Source organism: Ursus arctos, unplaced genomic scaffold (genome assembly GCF_023065955.2).
Source record: "Ursus arctos isolate Adak ecotype North America unplaced genomic scaffold, UrsArc2.0 scaffold_14, whole genome shotgun sequence".
Lineage (NCBI taxonomy): Eukaryota > Metazoa > Chordata > Mammalia > Carnivora > Ursidae > Ursus > Ursus arctos.
Genome location: NW_026622808.1, coordinates 46,494,375 through 46,513,175, shown reverse-complemented (window position 1 = coordinate 46,513,175; position 18,801 = coordinate 46,494,375). Strand labels below are relative to the sequence as shown.

Here is an 18,801-nt window from a genome sequence, read left to right as displayed (position 1 = left end):
AAAACGAGAAAGAAGTTGTTTCCTTGTTAACCGATCATGTCCAGAGATTGGTAATAATACCAGTTTATGTAAAATAATTTCTCCTGGCTTAGATGCACATTTTTTATGATGCTAATGGTTTTAATAAAGATAGAACACAGCAGCTAATAACATTAATGACAACATAATTGTGGCCTCCTCAGTATTTTTTAAATATAAAATTCCTTCTGCCGCCTCCCGCTGTCTTCCTTCTGTGCCTGCTGGTGAAGTGTCCTGATCCAGCAGCCTGTGGGACTCTCAGGAAGAAGCCGTGTGGCTAACTCGGTTAGACTGTTTGGTATGGATTTTGCTAAATGCACCACTCAGCAAAACTTTTCCTTTGATCAGGAGTGCACTTCCAATCCTAGCCAGTGATCAGGTTCAAGAGAGTTGCTCTTAGGAAAACTCTCTAATTCCAGTTGGTGCTTAGAGAGAGAGATTTCTGTAGCCATCCCTCCACTGTACCCACTTCACCACCACCATCTTCCAAAAGAACAACGCCCATTTACTGGGGCTGTCTTTATTTACCAGGCACACCCCACATATATTATGTGCCACGGGTATTCCTTACAACTTGCCTAAATAGTGAGATTGGTACCACCATTACCTCCATTTACACACGCAATGCTCAGGCAGAGAGACCTTTAGCGACTTGCCCAAGGCCACACAGCCAGTGAGGAGTAGAGCGCCCAATCCGAATCCTAATTGTCATTAGGAGCAATTACACTTTGGGCTAAAACCGTTTTTGTTTTTTTGTTTTTTTGTCTTTGTGTGGGGGGCAGGGGGACACCTCACTGCATAGTCTAAATCTGTGCCATCTAATTACGGATGCCACTGGCTACATGTTGCCATTTAAATCCATTACGATTAAAAAATTCCAAATTCAGTTCCTCACTTCCACTAGCCCCATTTCAAGGGCTCAAGAGCTCCGCATGACTAGTGACTGCCGTATCGGACAGGGCACCTATGGAGCATTGTCTTTGTCACAGAACGTGCTTCTGGACATCACAGGTCCCGGGTATTCACGCACTGCTACTCAGAATCGTGCCAGTCTGGCTGGGAAGCAAGTTCTTGAGGGTTGTCCCAAGAGCAGAATTTTGGGCCAAGACCCAGAGATCCTGATTGAGTTTAGAATAGGCCCTATTCATGAGTGCCTTTAAAAAAGGAGCTGCTCGGGCGATTCTCCTACATAACGAGATCATACAACTGGTGACTTGTCCGCAGGCCAGGATCTCTGAGAAAATGACATGTACCACAGGGCTGCAGCAGAGAGCTCCAAATGCCACTGCTTGCGGGGAGAAAATCGCTTCTTTCCCAAGGCTCCGTTAACTGATGACCCACCCATACATGACACGTCATAAAATGTGCATGAACGTGAAACCCTGTGATCTTCCCTCCCTAGTTAAGCATTGAGAAAGGAAGACAGCGGTGTCATTTCAAAGCTCTGCTCGTTGTCTCTATTAAGTTGAAAACATTCTAAGTTCAAAATATGCTAATGGCTTTAAAAAAAAATTCATTCAGTTAAACTGCCAGGCACGTTTTCTTCGCATTTTCTAACTTTGCCTCTAATAAGGGTGAGAAGCTTAAACACCCCCCCACCTTTTTCCCGCCTTCGCAAAGACACGTTACATCTCCTTTCTTTGTGCCGTTGTTCATTCATTCATTGATTCGGCGCACAGGTTTGGAGCACATACAATGAATTGGGCAGTGTTCTACACCCCAGGTATACAAGCAGAAATCCTCTGGAGCTTACACTGCAGTGGTTGTATGTGTGTTCACCTGCAGTGCCCTTTGTGCACAGGACAGGCGAGAATGAGACAGATCACCAAACTGATACATAACAATGTCTATTGTGTTGGATGGCGACAAATGCTAAGACAGACATAAAACAGGAAAGGGGGCTGGGGTATGTTGGAGGAGTATTGCAATTTTTAATAAGATGGTCAGAGTAAGTAAGCCTCGCTGAGAAGGTGATGGCTGGCGCTGTCTCTGTATAACTGAAATGTATTTCCCTTCACGCTCTCCGAACCCCCTAGCTGCCCCTGCCTTAAGGATGTAGGCTATTCACACGCACCCCCGTCCTTAATTTTCCATCTGATAATTGCCGTGGCAGCTGTATCCCCACAAGCCCCGAGGGCCCTTGACACCACCTTTCTGATGTCTTGGCTGACGACCTTGCATGGTGAATGCTCCAAAGTCTTGTCTTTCTTTAGCCATAGTGACAGGTCTGTAGTTTGTCAAGCTCCCCACCAGCCTGGGGACTGCCCTAGCGAGGGGGGGAGGTTCGTGAGTAGAGCTGTGACTCTGCGCAATTTAAAAGAGCTTTTTTGAGAGCCGGAAACTTTTGAAATATGCAATTAAAAATTGTATGTGTGCCCAGAGACCTTTTGAAAAAGGCTTTTTCGCTATAGCTAACCAAAAATAACTTTCTTTCTCCTGGGTGCCAGACTCTGGTGCAGGGGTATACGGAGACTTTTTCTCCTGGGTGTTTTGTTTTTGTTTGGGTAACACTTTTGATAGAAGAGAAATAGGGCAGATGGGGGGACTGTGGCAAGCAGAAAACAGGAGATAGGAAGTATAATTAGGAGAGTTTAAAAAGTCTAGACATGAAATTATGTCCACCGTTTGGGGTATCCAGAGAAATTCTAGTAGGTTTCTCAGTTATAGAGAAATGCCTAACAAAACCAAAAATTTTGGTTTGTGTACAAAATGTTATTGTGCATATCATCGGAAAAACTCACTAAAACTGTAGGTAGCATGTTTAGAAGTCATTTAGCTGTATAGCTATTAATTTATTTCAGATAAGACAACTGAATTCGGAGCTGTATGGCTATTGTTAGTAACTATTTCATTTAGTTTAAATGTTTTGGATTTTTAAAAAAATATTCTAAGCCACATGTCCTCAACTTTTTTTAAACAATAAATTTTAGTAGTGGACATGTCTGGGCTATTTTACAAATTGTTAAAAGATGAAAATTAATAGGAAAAATGACTTAAATTTAGAATTCAGTTCTAAAGTAATGGCTCTTCTAATTTTGAAAGTAGTGATTCTGTGTTTTTATCAAGTTATTCTTTGTGACCATATGTTTCCTGGTATTGTCTATGTATTTTCAGAATGTGTTTTCTGTTTGATTAGAAAAAAAAAGCTTTTGCTATATTGGTTTTATAAGTAGAAGCCAAGCCCAAGGCAACACACTGGAAGTTGTATTGCAAACTATAAACTGTAGCAAAACAGAAGACACAAAGACCCATTTGATCTTCTGTGAATACCTTGTAGCAGCCCGGTTGCTGTCGAACTACGTGAACTGAAACGAAGAAGTGTTTCAGATGATGGACACCCGGTCCATTTTTCTCTTGTTTTCCTTCAGATCTTCATGCTGAAGATACCACTATAGCACTATAGGTACCATATCCCACTTCTTAAACAAAGGGGTCTGGGAGCCCCCTTATTACTGCAATCAAGAGAGGACTTTCCTAAGACACCTTAAGCACAGGAGCTCAGAGAATTACCCAGAAGTTGTGTCATTTCTTATTTAACTCATCTTTTCACTCATGGTGACGTTCCTTATGCTCTTCTTGTTTTCATCCAGGCAAACCCTTTTTTACACGAAACCCTTCTGAGTTGAAAGGCAAGTTCATTCACACGAAGCTGCGGAAAAGCAGTCGTGGCTTTGGCTTCACGGTTGTTGGAGGGGATGAACCTGACGAGTTTCTGCAGATCAAGAGCTTGGTCCTGGATGGTCCTGCCGCACTGGATGGCAAGATGGAAACAGGTAGAGACGCCACATGGCCCTCGCGTTTCCTGTGTGGTGAGACTGCCACCCAGCACCTGAATGAGAGCAAACATCATGATTGTGTGACTTTATAAGTGATTTTTAAAAACTCTGAGTCAGCAAGATTCCCCCACTACAGAAATGCATTCCTGGTAGAGATGCAGAACTTTGAAGCCATTTGAACTTTGGAGTACTGTTAGGGTGTGATTGAATACAGTAGAGTGCTAATTTACTAAAAATTTAGATCTGTCTGAATAGAAGAATTCTAAACTTGGACTTCTGCAGCGAGACTTTTTTTTAGAAGAAATCACAATGTTCTTTCAATGATCATTATATTCTCATTAGCAGAGAAGACACTAGATGCTACGAGAATGCTGTATTAGCAGTTGAAAGAAGTAATAGAAGAAGTCTCTTTATGCCCCATGATACCACCCCCAAATCCAGTTTCAGTTCAGCTTCCTATTGGTAGGGTCTTATAATGTTGAAAGAACTTTTTTTTGCCACCATTTTTTTTTAACCCCCAAACTCTTCTCTTTTGCAGGAGATGTCATTGTCAGCGTGAACGACACCTGTGTTTTGGGACACACACATGCACAAGTTGTGAAAATCTTCCAGTCCATTCCCATTGGTGCCAGCGTGGACCTTGAACTCTGCCGAGGTTACCCGTTGCCTTTTGACCCAGATGATCCCAATACGAGTTTAGTGACCTCGGTGGCCATTTTGGATAAAGAACCAATTATTGTGAATGGGCAAGAGACCTATGATTCGCCAGCTAGTCACAGCAGTAAAACAGGCAAAGTCAATGGCATGAAGGATGCCAGGCCAAGCAGCCCTGCTGACGTGGCGTCAAATGGTTCCCATGGTTACCCCAATGACACTGTCTCTTTGGCTTCCTCCATAGCCACTCAGCCAGAACTCATAACTGTTCATATAGTCAAAGGGCCAATGGGCTTTGGCTTTACTATCGCAGACAGTCCTGGTGGCGGTGGCCAAAGAGTGAAACAGATTGTGGACAGTCCAAGGTGCCGCGGTCTGAAAGAAGGGGATCTTATAGTGGAAGTTAATAAGAAGAACGTGCAGGCTCTGACCCACAACCAGGTCGTGGATATGCTGATCGAATGTCCAAAGGGAAGTGAGGTCACATTGTTGGTGCAACGAGGAGGTATGCAGATTTCTTTTGTTCTATGATTTTTCTTTTTTTTAAAACCCAGAATCCATTGTTTAATTTACCAGTCTTCAGGTAGCTTTTGGGGGGCTTTGTAAATGTCTGCTCTTTAAGATCATGTTTATTTAAATATTTAATGCCTTCTATTTCCACCACGTGGTAGCCTCTATAGAATAAAGGTTGTGTTTATATATTATGTTATACATGCGCGGCCAGAGTGATACTTTTAAATGTAAATCACATTGTGCTTTTAAAAAACCATTAATACGTTTATATTTCTATATTTACTCTTCTGAACCTGGCCTGCACAGTGTGCTTACAAAATGTGGCTCTTGGCTACTCTTCCAACCTCATCTCACACTCCTCTCCCCTCGTCACCTATGCTCTAGCCACCTGGCTTCTTTTCCAAAGTGCCTTTAGTGCTCCGAGCCCTGGCTGTCTCAGGGCCTTTGCACTTCCTCTTCCCTCTCCTTGGAATGCTCTTTCCCCAGCTATTCACTTGGCTGGCTCAATCTCATTCAAGTCTCCTCCTGTGAGAGGGCTTCTTTGATTACCTATTTAAAGTAGTCCCCCAGGGGCACCTGGGTGGCTCAGTCAGTTAAGCATCTGACTTCAGCTCAGGTCATGAGCTCAGGGTCCTGGGATTGAGCCCCACCTTGGGCTTCCTGCTCAGCAGGGAGTCTGCTTGTCTCTCCCTCTTCCTCTCCTCCTCCCCCTGCTTGTGCTCTGTCTCTCAAAGAAATAAATAAATCCTTTTTATAAATAAATAAATAAATAGTCCCCCAGTTCCTTGTAATCTTTACTGCAGCACCCCACTTTTTCATAGCCTTTATCACATCATTATTATTGTCACCACAAGTCATTGTTTTTTGTATTTATTTAGTTATTTTTCTTTGTTGCTCTTGTTTACTAGAAATAAGATCCATAAAGCAGGGCTCATGTCTACATGTTGATAGTTGTATCCCCAGCATTTAACACAATATCTGACTCATGCTAGGCATTAATGAGTGAAAAGATACTGAATGAATGGGTATGCAATTATTTATACTTAGGAACGATAGCTCTCCACCGATCATATGAAGAACATATCTCAACATACCCACATTTTAATGAAGTGGTGAAGAATCTCAGAGAAATCTATTCTAACTCTTGAGACATTAGACTGTCTTCTTTCCTCTGCCTGCATCCCTTTCCTCTGCCCCACCGAGAACTCCCAGGACCTCACACTGAGAAATATTTTCCACACTGTTTAAATGTCTTGCTCCCGGATATGTACTTGTGACTAGTGTTGATTGATCACCTCACACCATGGGCCTGAGATTGGTTGTTCCCTCAGTCTTTGCCAACACGATTTGTTTCATGCACAACATATTCTGGCCATCTGAGAAGAGATCAGGAACTCGACTTTTATTTCCTCTTGGTTCCATTGCAACAGAGGAGCTCTTATGTGTCACAGCATCTGTGTTCTCATGCTCTCATGAAGTTGTGTGTTCTGTGGTCAAAATGACTGGGGTCGTTGGAAGGAAATCCAAAATTTAGAGCAACTGTCTGTGTGAACTGAAATGCTCAGCCAACCCTTCTTAAAAAGTTATAAAAGCCATTGTGCAAATTTAATTTTTTAACCTGTCTGCAGTGGCACCATTTTGAAATCTCTTCTTATACCTAGAAAACTTGACTGCACAGATCATTGTTTTTTCAACATTGACTAAAATGTAGTAGAAAGTGACTTGAGCTTCAGAATGATGAAGTGTTGGTGATGATGATGGTGGTGGCGGTGGTGATGGTGATGATGATGACAACGACGACAGTGACAATACCTCATACTTATGAATAAGCTGGCAATTTACAAAGCACTTTTCAAACCCGCATATGCCTCTCATCTCACTTTTACCATGTCCTTGAAAGGTAGGAAGGTGCCAGTCCATAATGTGACTGAGAAGTTCAGCTCAAATCTGTGGTTTCCAGTTCATTGCTCTGTCCGACTTAACTCTGAGTAACATGAGTTTTTGCATAATTGCTGATTTCTGTGGCCAGCAACTTGAACACGTCAGTGGTTCTTGGTCCATCAGGGTGATTTCTGATTTAGCCACTGCTCATTTGTTGGTCACAAACCATCCTGTTCTCCTACCTGATTTATATGCTCCTTCATTTCATTTGTCATTTCATTCTTTTTTATTAGATTCACTTTAAGGAGACCAAAAAATAAAGTCTCCTTACAGCAAACTAACTTACCACAGTTACTGGAACCATTTTGTAACGAATATGCCCAAACTACCAAACAACTGCTTATAGAAACATACCCCTTGATTTCAAATATGTTTGCATTCTCCTTAATTTCTAAGACCTTTTTGTTAACACCATTACATTTTATAAACTTAAATTAACATGGAAAGATCCAGAATATATTGCCACATTAGTCAACATCTACATAGTTTATTCCAGAACCTGAGTAATTTAAAATCACTATAACATCACCAGTCTTTAAAATACACCATCTGCCTTGTGGTTGATTTATGTATTGGACGGAAAGTTGGTACATCTGCATTTGGTAGGCCAGCACCAGCTACTATTAATCTTTCTAGGAAGCATATAAATATATTTGTTTCTGCCGTATATTAGTTATTGGAACTCAGGCTGACATTTTAATCACCACTCCTGTATGGTGGGGGTGTCAATGAGGAGGTTTGGTGAAGCAACAAAGACAGCATCTAGGTTGAATGAGAAAGTAAATGGCCACTTCACTGATTCTTTCTAATGAATCTCATTTCTGTCAAAGCTGCTAGTAAGCAGATTGATAAACTCATGATTCTTGTGAGTCTTGGGAATTCAAATCTTGAGGATGAGGCTTTCAATGCTTTAAAGAACTGGCCTTTTCTACTTTGGGGCAGAACTAGCTACCTTTATATTTTGTTTTAATTCTCAGTCTCCTCATTTTTGATATGTGTTCTTGTCAAGATTGGGGACATTTTGATTTTTGGTATTTGTTTTTCCCCAAGCTGGAAATCAAGAAGAGGTTGGAATATCGTTTGTAAATTTCTGGGATGAGACAGTTTCCTGGGTCAAGCCTGGAGTTGGTGGGGGTGCCCACCCACTTGCTCTGGCAGCTGGGACTGCTACTGATATATTTACAGGTCTCTTCTCTGTCAACATGCCCTTGTCTCCTGGTCCGTCAGTCACATTGTTCATGGGGCACTACCTTCTTCCTAGGCCTGGCTCCCCATCTTCCCATGGCACTTTCTTTCCTCCTCCTTCCTCTGCTGTGCAGTTGGGAGACTACTTTTTATTTATTTTACTTTTACATAGTATTTGCTTTCAGAGAGCCTGTTGCCTGACGCCACTGTGAATCTAGAGACTTTCTTTGAGGTGTTGGAAAATTATGCTAGAAGATGATTACTATTTTTTAAAAAATAGTGTTTTTTTTTTAATTTACGGAAGATACTTTGTCCCGTAGAAGTTTTTGTTTTGTTTTGCTTTGCTTTTTTTTTTTTTTTTAAAAGATTTTATTTATTTATTCAACAAAGATAGAGAGAGCCAGCGAGAGAGGGAACACAAGCAGGGGGAGTGGGAGAGGAAGAAGCAGGCTCCCAGCGGAGCAGGGAGCCCGATGTGGGGCTCGATCCCAGAACGCTGGGATCACGCCCTGAGCCGAAGGCAGACACTTAACGACTGAGCCACCCAGGCGCCCCTGCTTTGCTTTTTTTAAAAAAAGGATATTATATGTAACATAACTACATGCCTCTGTCTGTATTTTGTTATATATTTCGCTAATTCACTCCAATTAGTACGTGGGACACTCTTTAAAATGTAATTCTGGGTTGAGTCATAATACTGTGTTTCAAGATTTGGCAAAACTGAGAAAGTGGAGAACATATGTTTTGCTTTTGAGAGAAAGTGTGTATTGAAAAGAAGGCTGACCTGGGGGTGTCAGGAGCCCACCACTAGTCCCCCCTCTGCTCTTAGCTGCTCTACCCCTCTGTCCAGGTTACTGCTCCTGCCCAGAGACTCATTCCTTTATCAACAAAAGGAATGTTTTGAACTAGATCATCCTCAGAGCAGCCCTTTTTGGCTCTGCCTTTATGCACAAAATGGTGTCACTGCTGTGTTAAAAAACAGAATTCAACTGAGCACATTTTAAAGATTTTACTGGCTTTTTTCAGTGATTCATGAATCAGGTAGCATCCCACCTAGCATAGAGAATGGAGCTCTGAGGAGCTGTACAAAATGGAAGGCTTTTGTGTGCAGAAAAGAGTAGGACAAAGCAAGTTGGTTGTGGTAAGTTCACCTTCCTTTAGGGGAAGGCAGACGTCTGTCAGGCAGGTTACCTCACTAGTGCTGACCAGGTAATTCCAGACAGAATGGTTGAAGATTTCATTCCTGGGAGAGGCCCAAAGGTAACTAAGTTTTAAGTCTCAGTTTGGTGATACTGTGCTTAGCATAAGTGACTCCATGTTGGGCCTGTTGTCTCATTTCTAACAATTCCTCCCGCCCCCTTTTTAATCAGACTCTCAGCTTGAGAGATGTGACCAAAGTTTTAAGGCTTTAGCCTCACTCCCAGCAACTGCTCTGAGGTTCTCACCGTTTTTGCTGATCTTCTGTGATGGTACTCACAGCTCATGACATCTTTTTGCTAAATCTCTGTGTGGGGTATTCACAGGTGCCAGCTTCAGGTTCACGTTTTTTAAGTCGGTCATTCTCTTTGTTCCTTTCCTGACGTTCTGATCTCGGGAGATCATATGCTTGCTGGTTAGCAGCTGCAAACATGCATTGAAAGCTTTTGAGAGAATACAATGCACTGGGGAGACTATTAGGATTATTATAAACAGGATAATTAGCAATGTCTGGAATGTACTTTGGAATCATGGTCCCCAAGACCCCGACCAGTTAGAATCAAATAAGTCAAAGACCCTGTTGAAGGAGAGGAGTCACCTTTGTAGGCCACCTGGCTTGTTTGGTGATAACGCAGAAGTGTTCATCGAGGTGCAGCAACTGGTATTGGCCAGAGAACAGACACCTCCGTGCTCAGCTAAAAGATAATCAGAGGCTATTCCATGACCAAGAACAACTGTTTTTATTGGGCGGCTGTTGGCTTTGCAAGCACATTCTGGAAGATCTTCAAGAGTTAAGGAGAGGGTCCAGATCACAGCCTCAGGGCATTTACTTCTAGCCTGGGGAGCAGTGTCTTCCAAAGGAAGCTGATCTTGAATCTTGAGTGTCTTAGTGGTAATTCCTGTTTTCTCCCTTTTAACAAACTGTTTTTAAGGGATGTATAGAGAAAAGAGCACAAGATTCTAGAGCCAGATGATGCAAGTTTCAATCCCAGGTCCTACTTTCCTTGCTTTGAGACCTTAGGCAAGTCATCTGAAAAAAATGGGAATAATAATACTTAATTTGCATGTGCATGATGGAGATAAGATAGCATTTGTGCTAATTGCTGGCATAGAAGTAATCGCAATAAATCAGTGGTGTTTTACTAGTATTATCTAGTATCAGAAGCAACTGGGAAGGGCTGGCTTTTTATTTTAAAAAAGCAGGGGGTGGGACAACTAGGTGGCTTGGTCACTTAAGCATCTGACTCTTGATTTCAACTCAGGTCATGATCTCAGAGTCCTGAGACTGAGCCCCACATCAGGCTCCACGCTTGGCAGGGAGTCTCTTTCTCCTTCACCCTCAGCCCCTTCCCTGGCTGGTGCCCGCAGCACACTGCGCACGCTTTCTCCCTTTCTCTCTCTCAAATAAGTGAAATAAAATCTTAATTAAAAAAAAAAACCCTCTGCCCAGATGTGTACGAAATTAAGCACAGTGCGTGACCGCCAGGCATCTTGTATTTTTGTAGAAGTGCCATGGGCAATTCTGATGTACAACCAGAGTTGCAACCACTCTTCGGCTCCTGCCCTCATGGATCTTTCCCGTTTAGATTGTATGACCTCTAACTTGGAGGACAATCGGGTTATAATACTAAACAGTTATTTTCACTTCTCAATAATACCCTTCTTTTAAAGTCTATAAGCAGCAGGTTGCTTGGTCTTTCCTAAGGTCCATTTCATTCAGCTTCGTAGTCACACCTCATACCTTTAGAAGCATGATATAGAGACGTTAAAAGCCAAAAATGAGATATGAAAGTGGTGGTGGTGATGGTAATGATCACGTTCCTGCTCTCATTGATTGAGTACTTGGCATGTGCCGGGCTTATTACCATGGTGTAGACACACACTTAAATAAGACCTCATTGCACCCCATTGTTATGACTGCCTTGCATGGCCATCAGTCTGCATTGGAATTCTGAGTGGCGTCCTCAGGGAAAGGAAGGCAGGGATTGCTAGCCCCTACGCTAGGAAAACAAATGAAGAAATGATGTTTGCTTTCAGTGTTGCAGCGTCACGGCTGAATTTGCTTCATGTAAAGCAAAGGGGAAATTTCTGGTTTGGTTGGAAAAGTATGTATAAGACTCCGCCTTGATTAAACCCCTTGTGATAAAACAGTAAATACTTCCACCAAGTGCCAGGCGTAGTTGCCTCTAAACATCATTGTATCATTGTATCATCATTTAAAAGAGCCCCATGAGGTAAGTAAAATCTTTAGCTCCATTTAGGAGCAAAGATTGCAGAGGTCCAGAGAGAGGACAGTGATTGACCCAGAATCACGCAGCTGGCTGGTGGCAAAGCCAGGGTTTGAACCCCAAAGTTTGGGTTCTAGAGACTGGGCTCTTAACCACTATGCTAAACAGCATCTTGGCTTATAAATGAGAGACTTCAGTACTGTAACTATTAAGGAGTATATCTTACATATAAAGTCATGAATAAGGTCTGAAGTCTGTGGACAAATTGATGCCACTTAATTTTTCATCAGAATGTACCGACGATATTTAGTTCATTAAATCATCATTGATCCGTATAGGAAAAGCAATAGCTAATCTCCTCATCTAAGCACATCATTAGCAGTAGATAATTGTGTGTGTGTTTTTCCTTCTGAAGTGATGCAAAACCATTGCAATTAGAACTGCAGTGAGCAGTGTGCCCGAGTGTGCCCGGGTGGTCAGGTGCCCCTCTTCTCTTTGCCCTCTGGTCTTGGGCTGGAGAATGAATTGCAAATTGCACCGCTTAAGTGTGTGACTGTCAGAATCTCTCAAATTGAGCTGCAAGGCCTCCAAAAGGGGAATTCAGGATATCCTGATCGTGATAGAGTTCTGCGTATTCACATCAGCACGTTCTGTCTGCTGTCCCTCTCTGCATGCCCCGGCTCCACCTACCTCCCACTTCTTCCCTGGCCTCTGCCGTCCATCATATGGTGCCTGGCCTTGCAGTGGCCTTGTAGCCCATCCGAGAGCTTCCCGTGGTCTATTCTCCCACTAGCGTGATTGAAAGTCATTTGAATCCCGTCAGTCCTCATGTCAGAACGACTTCTCATCATCCAGGTTCAGCTCCAAGGTCCTATGTCAAGGCCCTAAGCACTTGCCCTTCTCTTTCTCTGAATGTTTCTTCTTCAAGGAAGCCACAGGGCTCTCCCACTCACATCCTTCAGGCTTCAGCTCACAGGTTCTTTCCTCCAAGAAGTTGACTCTAACCTGCCCATAGCAAATCACATAGAACCCCAGCATCACTTTCTGCCCTGTGCTTCTCGCTCATGGCACTCACACTTACTTGTGACCTCCCTGAGAGCAGGGACTTGGTCTCAGTCACTATGTCATCCCCACCACCTGAGATCATGCCTGGCCCATTGTGGGCATTCAGAAGGTCATATGTTCAATGGGAAATAGGAATTAACATCAGACCCTTTGTTTTTGTAAATGCTGATCCTCAAGAGAACTCTGGTTTTTAAATTTTATAAGAATTGTTTTAAGTTTGTATTTTAAGTCCAGTTAACATACAGTGCTATATGAGTTTCAGGGGTACGACAGAGTGATTCAGCACTTCCTAACATCAGCTGCTGCTCATCGCAGTGCTCTCCTTCATCCCTGTCACCTGTTTAATCTGTCCCCCACCCACCTCCTCTCGGTAACCATCAGTTCGCTCTCTACAGTTACGAGTCTATTTCTTAATTTGTCTTTCTCTCTTTTTCCCTTTGCTCATCTTCAATTCCGCCTGTGAGTGAAGTCATACGGTATTTGTCTCTCTCTGACTTATTTCACTTAGCTTTATACTCTCTCGCTCCATCCACATCTTTGCAAATGGCAAGATTTCATTCTTTTTTATGGCTGAGTCATATCCCATTGTATATAGCTACCACATCTTCTTTATCCATTTATCAGTTGATGGACACTTGGGCTGTTTCTATAGCTTGGCTATTGCAGATAATGCTACTATAAACATAGGGGTGCAGGTATCCCTCTGAATTCGTGTTTTTGTATTCTTTGGGTAAATACCCAGTAGTGTGATTGCTGGATCATAGGGTAGATCTATTTTTAACTTTTTGAGGACCCTCCGTACTGCTTCCCACTGTGGCTTTACCGGTCAGCATTCCCACCAACAGTGTAACAGGGTCCTTTTTTCTCCACATCTTCACTAACACCTGTTGTTTCTTCTTTTGTTGATTTTAGCCATTCTGACAGGTGTGAGGTGATATCTCATTGTGGTTTTGATTTGCATTTCCCTGATGATGAGTGATGTTGAGCATCTTTTCATGTGTCTGTTGGCCATTTATATGTCTTTGGTGAAATGTTTGTTGATGTTTTCTGCCCGTTTTTTAATTGGATGATTTGGTTTTTGGGTGTTGAGTTTTGTAAGTTCTTTATATATTTTGGATACTAACCTTTTGTTGAATATGTCATTTGCAAATACCTTCTGCCATTCTGTAGCTTGCCTTTTAGTTTTGTTGATTGTTTCCTTTGCTGTGCAGAAGCTTTTTATTTTGATGTAGTCCCAGTAGTTTATTTTTGCTTTTGTTTCTCTTGCCTCAGGAGACATAACTGGAAAAAACTTGTGACAGCCGATGTCAAAGAGGTTACTGCCTGTGCTCTCTTCTAGGATTTTTATGGTTCTCACATTTAGGTCTTTCATCCATTTTGAATTTATTTTTTGCATGGTGTAAGAAAGTGGTCCAATTTCATTCTTTTGCATGTTGCTGTTCAATTTTCCCAACACCATTTGTTGGAGAGACTGTCTTTTTCCCATTGGATAGTCTTTCCTGCTTTGTCAAAGACAAGCTGACCATATAGTTGTGGGTCCATTTCCGGGTTTTCTCTTCTGCTCCATTGATCTGTGTGTCTATTGTTGTACCAGTACCATACTGTCTTGATCATTACAGCTTTGTAAGGTAGCTTGAAGTCTGGAATTGTGATACCTCCAGCTTTCCTTTTCTTTTTCAAGATTGCTTGAGCAATTCAGGGTCTTTTGTGGTTCCATAAAAGTTTTAGAATTATTTGTTATAGTTCTGTGAAAAATGCTGCTGGTATTTTGATAGGGATTACAAAAAAATGTGTAGATTGCTTTGGATAGTATAGACTTTTTAACAATATTTGTCCTTCCATTCCATGAGTAAGAAATATCTCTCCATTTCTTTATGTTGTCTGCAAAGTCTTTCATCAGTGTTTTATAGTTTTCAGAATACAGGTCTTTCACCTCTTTGGTTAGGTTTATTCCCAGGTATCTAATTGTTTTTGGTACAGTTGTAAATGGGATTGTTTTCTTAATTTCTTTTGGCCACTTCATTATTAGTGTATAGAAATGAAACAGATTTCTGTCGATTGATTTTGTATCCTGCAACTTTACTGAATTACTTTATCAGTTTTCACCATATTTTGGTGGAATCTTTTGGATTTTCTGTATATAGTATGATGTCATCTGCAAATAGTGAAAGTTTTACTTCTTCCTTACCCGTCTGCATTCCACTTATTTTTTTTTTAAAGATTTTATTTATTCGACAGAGATAGAGACAGCCAGCGAGAGAGGGAACACAAGCAGGGGGAGTGGGAGAGGAAGAAGCAGGCTCATAGCGGAGGAGCCTGATGTGGGGCTTGATCCCGTAATGCTGGGATCACGCCCTGAGCTGAAGGCAGATGCTTAACCGCTGTGCCACCCAGGCGCCCCTCCACTTATTTTTTGTTGCTGTTGTCTTGAATACTGTATTATTATAGCTAAGGAGACAGGCAGTGGGAGTTTGACCACCTCAAAAACACATAGCAAAAAGATGACAGAGCCTGAATCCCAATCTGGGTCTGTTTGCCTACAACCTCTCTGTCACAGGCTGCTTTAAATGCCAAGGAAATGCATTGGTTGGCATGTCCATAGGCCAAGATACTGGAAAATCATTTCAGTGAGTCATATTGGTCCAGTTGAGCCTATTCTCCAGCATCCAGTTCAGTAGTTACTAGCCACATGTGACTGTTTAATTAAAATTAAATACAAAGTCAGATTCAGTTCTTCAGTCCAGCTGGCCACATTTCAAGAGCTCAGTAGCTACATGTGCTATTATGGAATGTTTATCCTCATAGAAAGTGCTACTGGTCAGCTCTGCTCTAGAGGCTTTGATTATTTTACCCCCAAAAGGGGATGTTCAGTATGCTTTATTTTACCCTTTTTCTTATTGTTATACCTTTGAATGGAAGAAAGATATAGAAATTGAAGGCAAGTCCATGGGGAGTAGATATCTTTAAAAAAAAAGATTTTATTTATTTTAGAGAGGAGGAGAGAGAGAGAGTGTGTGTGTATGTGTGTGTGTGTGTGTGTGTGTGTGTGTGTGTGAGCAGGGGGAGGAGCAGAGGGAGAGGGAGAGAGAGTCCCAAGCAGACTCTGTGCTGAGCAGGGAGCCTGATGCAGGGCTCAATCTCATGACCCTGAGATCATGACCTAAGCAGAAACCAAAAGCTGGGCACTCAACTGACTGAGCCACCCAGGCACCCTGGGAATGGATATCTTTTATATAGATAATAATAATAATAATAATAATAGGTCCTATTTATTAAATCCTTCCATGTGTAAGCAGCAGTCTAAGCTCTTTGCATGTGTTAATTGGATGATAGGGGGTCAGCAGGAATTGAGACTCAGAGAACTTAAAAGACTCACAAGTATTAGCACTTGGGGCTGTCTGCTCTGTTCCAGTGAGACAGTCTTATCAAGTTTTAAGGAGAATTACAGGGCCTCCGTCTAGCCAAGAAATATCTCATCTTTGAATACTGGACTAACATTGTCTAAGGAGCTTAATTTCAATTGTTTCATAATGTAAAGTGTGCTTAATCCAAAAAGGGGAAGAAACTTTAAAACATGGGAAAATTCGCCTTATATGTATATTTATATACACACACACACACGTTTATATAAATGTATAATCCGCCACATAGCTATCAGCAACTTGCAGTTTGGCAAAACTGTTTAAAAGGGAAGATGTTGATGTTTCCTTGGTGTATTTGATTCGTTATCTCCAAGTGATTGACCTCCCTGCTTACCTATGATGCTTAGTTTCCCTCACAGTTCTGCAAGTCGAGTCCTCTTGTCTGATCCAGCACCCTGCCTCATATCTTCCTAGCTCTTAAAAGTTGTTCATGTTAAAATTAGCAAACTTCCTTGCCCTTCCACAGTGCTGAACAGGAGGTTATTTGCATATGCTAGTAAGGAGCCTTCTGGTCTTTATTACTAATACAGTTTTAAGTAGCTATTTTGGTTTTATTGTCATGGTTTAAAGTTATCAAGGATTTTATCTGAGAATTCTTTATAGAATGTTAGGTCAGATTTATATTCGAGGTGACATATCAAGAGATGAGATAAATATAAAAGTATCTCTATTTTGGTTCGGTCTTTCATTATACAATGCCTAAAATTATCTCCCACTTTGAGTATCTTCAGGAACTCTGGGTTTTTTGGTCTTAAAATTTTTTAACAGAATTTTGGTCTTATATTTTTTAAACCTAAGCAGGCTTCATTTACTTGCTCTCACATTTATACAGTTTTAGGGTTGATTGGATGGTTTCGGTTTTATTCCTGTTATAGCCATAATGCACAGCGGTAGACACACCTAAACTTCTGCCCCCCCCCCCTTTTTGGTAAAGGAATGCCTCAACTTCCTTGAAGGTAAACTCAGCACACTGAGTTATTTATTTGCTTTTGTGCTTTATTTATCACAAGTGTGTGTGTGATTTATAATTCTCATTAAGGAGTGGTGACATCCCCTCCCCTTTCTAGAAGTGTATTGGAAATTTAGGTTAGTATTCTTGGCATGGTTAGCAGACTGTAGAATTATCATTCTGTACTTCTATGGATGGGGATGAATTTGAATGTGAAACAGTTGCTTTGTTTTCTCTTTTGAGGGGAACATGGTCTAGGCACTGGGAATAGAGCAGAACAAGCCAGCTCCTGATTTCATGAAGCTTTATTCTAGAGGAAGGAGAGGTAGGGCAGAAATAAACAGATGACCAGGAAACTACCAGCCAGAGATAATAAAACAAAACCAAGTGAAGTGAGCAGAAGGGGTGGGGTTCGAGTGAGAGGGCTCCTTCTGATTGGGTGAGAAATTTGACCCCAGCGAAGGAAGCCGCAGTACAAAGGGAACAGCCATTCCAGGAAGAGGGGAGAGTTAGTGCTGAGGCCCTATGGAAGAAATAGAACGGAGGCCAGGGTGGCTGATGGAAGGGGACCAAGGGGCGTGGGGATGGCCCTCAAAGATTGCAGACTGGGACCAGGAGTTCAAATTTCATTTTCATTGTGAGGGCCAGTGTCAGTGAAGCAGGGAAGGGACAAGCTCTCGTTGACAGTTTTTGACAGTCCCTCACATTTATGTATAGAATGTATTCTAGAAGAACAGATGTGGAGGAGGGAGGCCTCTCAGGGCCACTGCAGTGGTTTGAGAAGAGTGTTAGCAGCTTGGACCAGAGTGACACCAGTGGTGACAGAGGGAGCAAGGGATTTAGCGTGGCTTTAGAAAAGCCAACAGGACTTGAGAGGGGTCTGCATAATAGAGGTCCACAGATTTCTCCTGTAAAGGGCCAGATGGTAAAGACTGTAGCTTCATGGGCTCTATGGTCTGTCCCCGCCACTGTACTCAGTCCTTGTAGCAGATGACACATAAGCAAATGGATTACTTGTGTCCCAAGAAAACTAATGTTTGGACCACAGGCTGTAGTTTGCCGACCTCTCCTGAAGAAGGAAGGAGAAGGGGAGGAGCCAAAAATGACCCCTGGGTTTTAGCCTGGACACTTGGATGGACACACAGGCCATTTGCTAGGATTTGGCTACCGAAGGAAGAGTAGGTGGGCCTTGAACTCAGGACCCCAGGGTTCCTTCTCATGCGTGTAAATTGTGGAATACCCATGTGACGTCCACGTGAGCAGAAACATGGGCAGTTTGCTGGGGTCTGGGCTTCCGCCCTGGCAAGGTTAGGGCAGGAGAGCTCCATTGATGAGCCATTTGTCCTATCAATGAGTGTGCTTCCGAGCTGTTTTTCTTCTGCCGAATTTCATAGTTCGTAGTATTTGTGACAAGCTGCTTCCCAGCTGAATCATTCCTGGTCTTAATCAAGAATCGAGCATATCCTTTGTGCAAGCTCTAAGATAAAGAGAGAGAAAACAGGGGTACTCACAATGTAATTAGGGAGACAGGTTAACACATGAATTTTACCAGCAGTTACATGTGAATCTGTGGCACAGATGTGGGTAACAGGTGACTCAGGGAGGAGAGGGGGTTGACAATAAAGCCCTTTTGTATGACAGGAGGCTAGAGGTGTCTCACCCTCAGCACTATTGATCTTTTGGGCCAGATAATTCTTTGTTGCCCCAGGGTTCTTCCTGTGCATTGTAGGACAGGTAGCAGCATCTCTGGTCTCTACCCAGTAGATGCCAATAGCATACCCTCCACACCCCACCACACCTGGAATTGTGACAACAACAAAAAATGTCTCTAGACATTGACAAACGACCCCTTG

The 18,801-nt window shown here is 42.3% G+C and overlaps 1 protein-coding gene across 18 annotated transcripts in view; it reads left to right on the top strand.

Annotated features, from left to right (window-relative positions):
* MAGI1 (membrane associated guanylate kinase, WW and PDZ domain containing 1) overlaps window positions 1–18,801 on the top strand; it is a 604,286-nt gene that overhangs the window by 525,132 nt on the left and 60,353 nt on the right. For all 18 annotated transcript variants that reach the window (XM_057311872.1, XM_026501184.4, XM_026501183.4 and 15 more), the window contains 2 exons: window positions 3,609–3,791; window positions 4,333–4,953. In XM_057311872.1, the coding sequence (XP_057167855.1) occupies window positions 3,609–3,791; window positions 4,333–4,953 (804 nt within the window). The remainder of the gene's footprint in view (window positions 1–3,608; window positions 3,792–4,332; window positions 4,954–18,801) is intronic.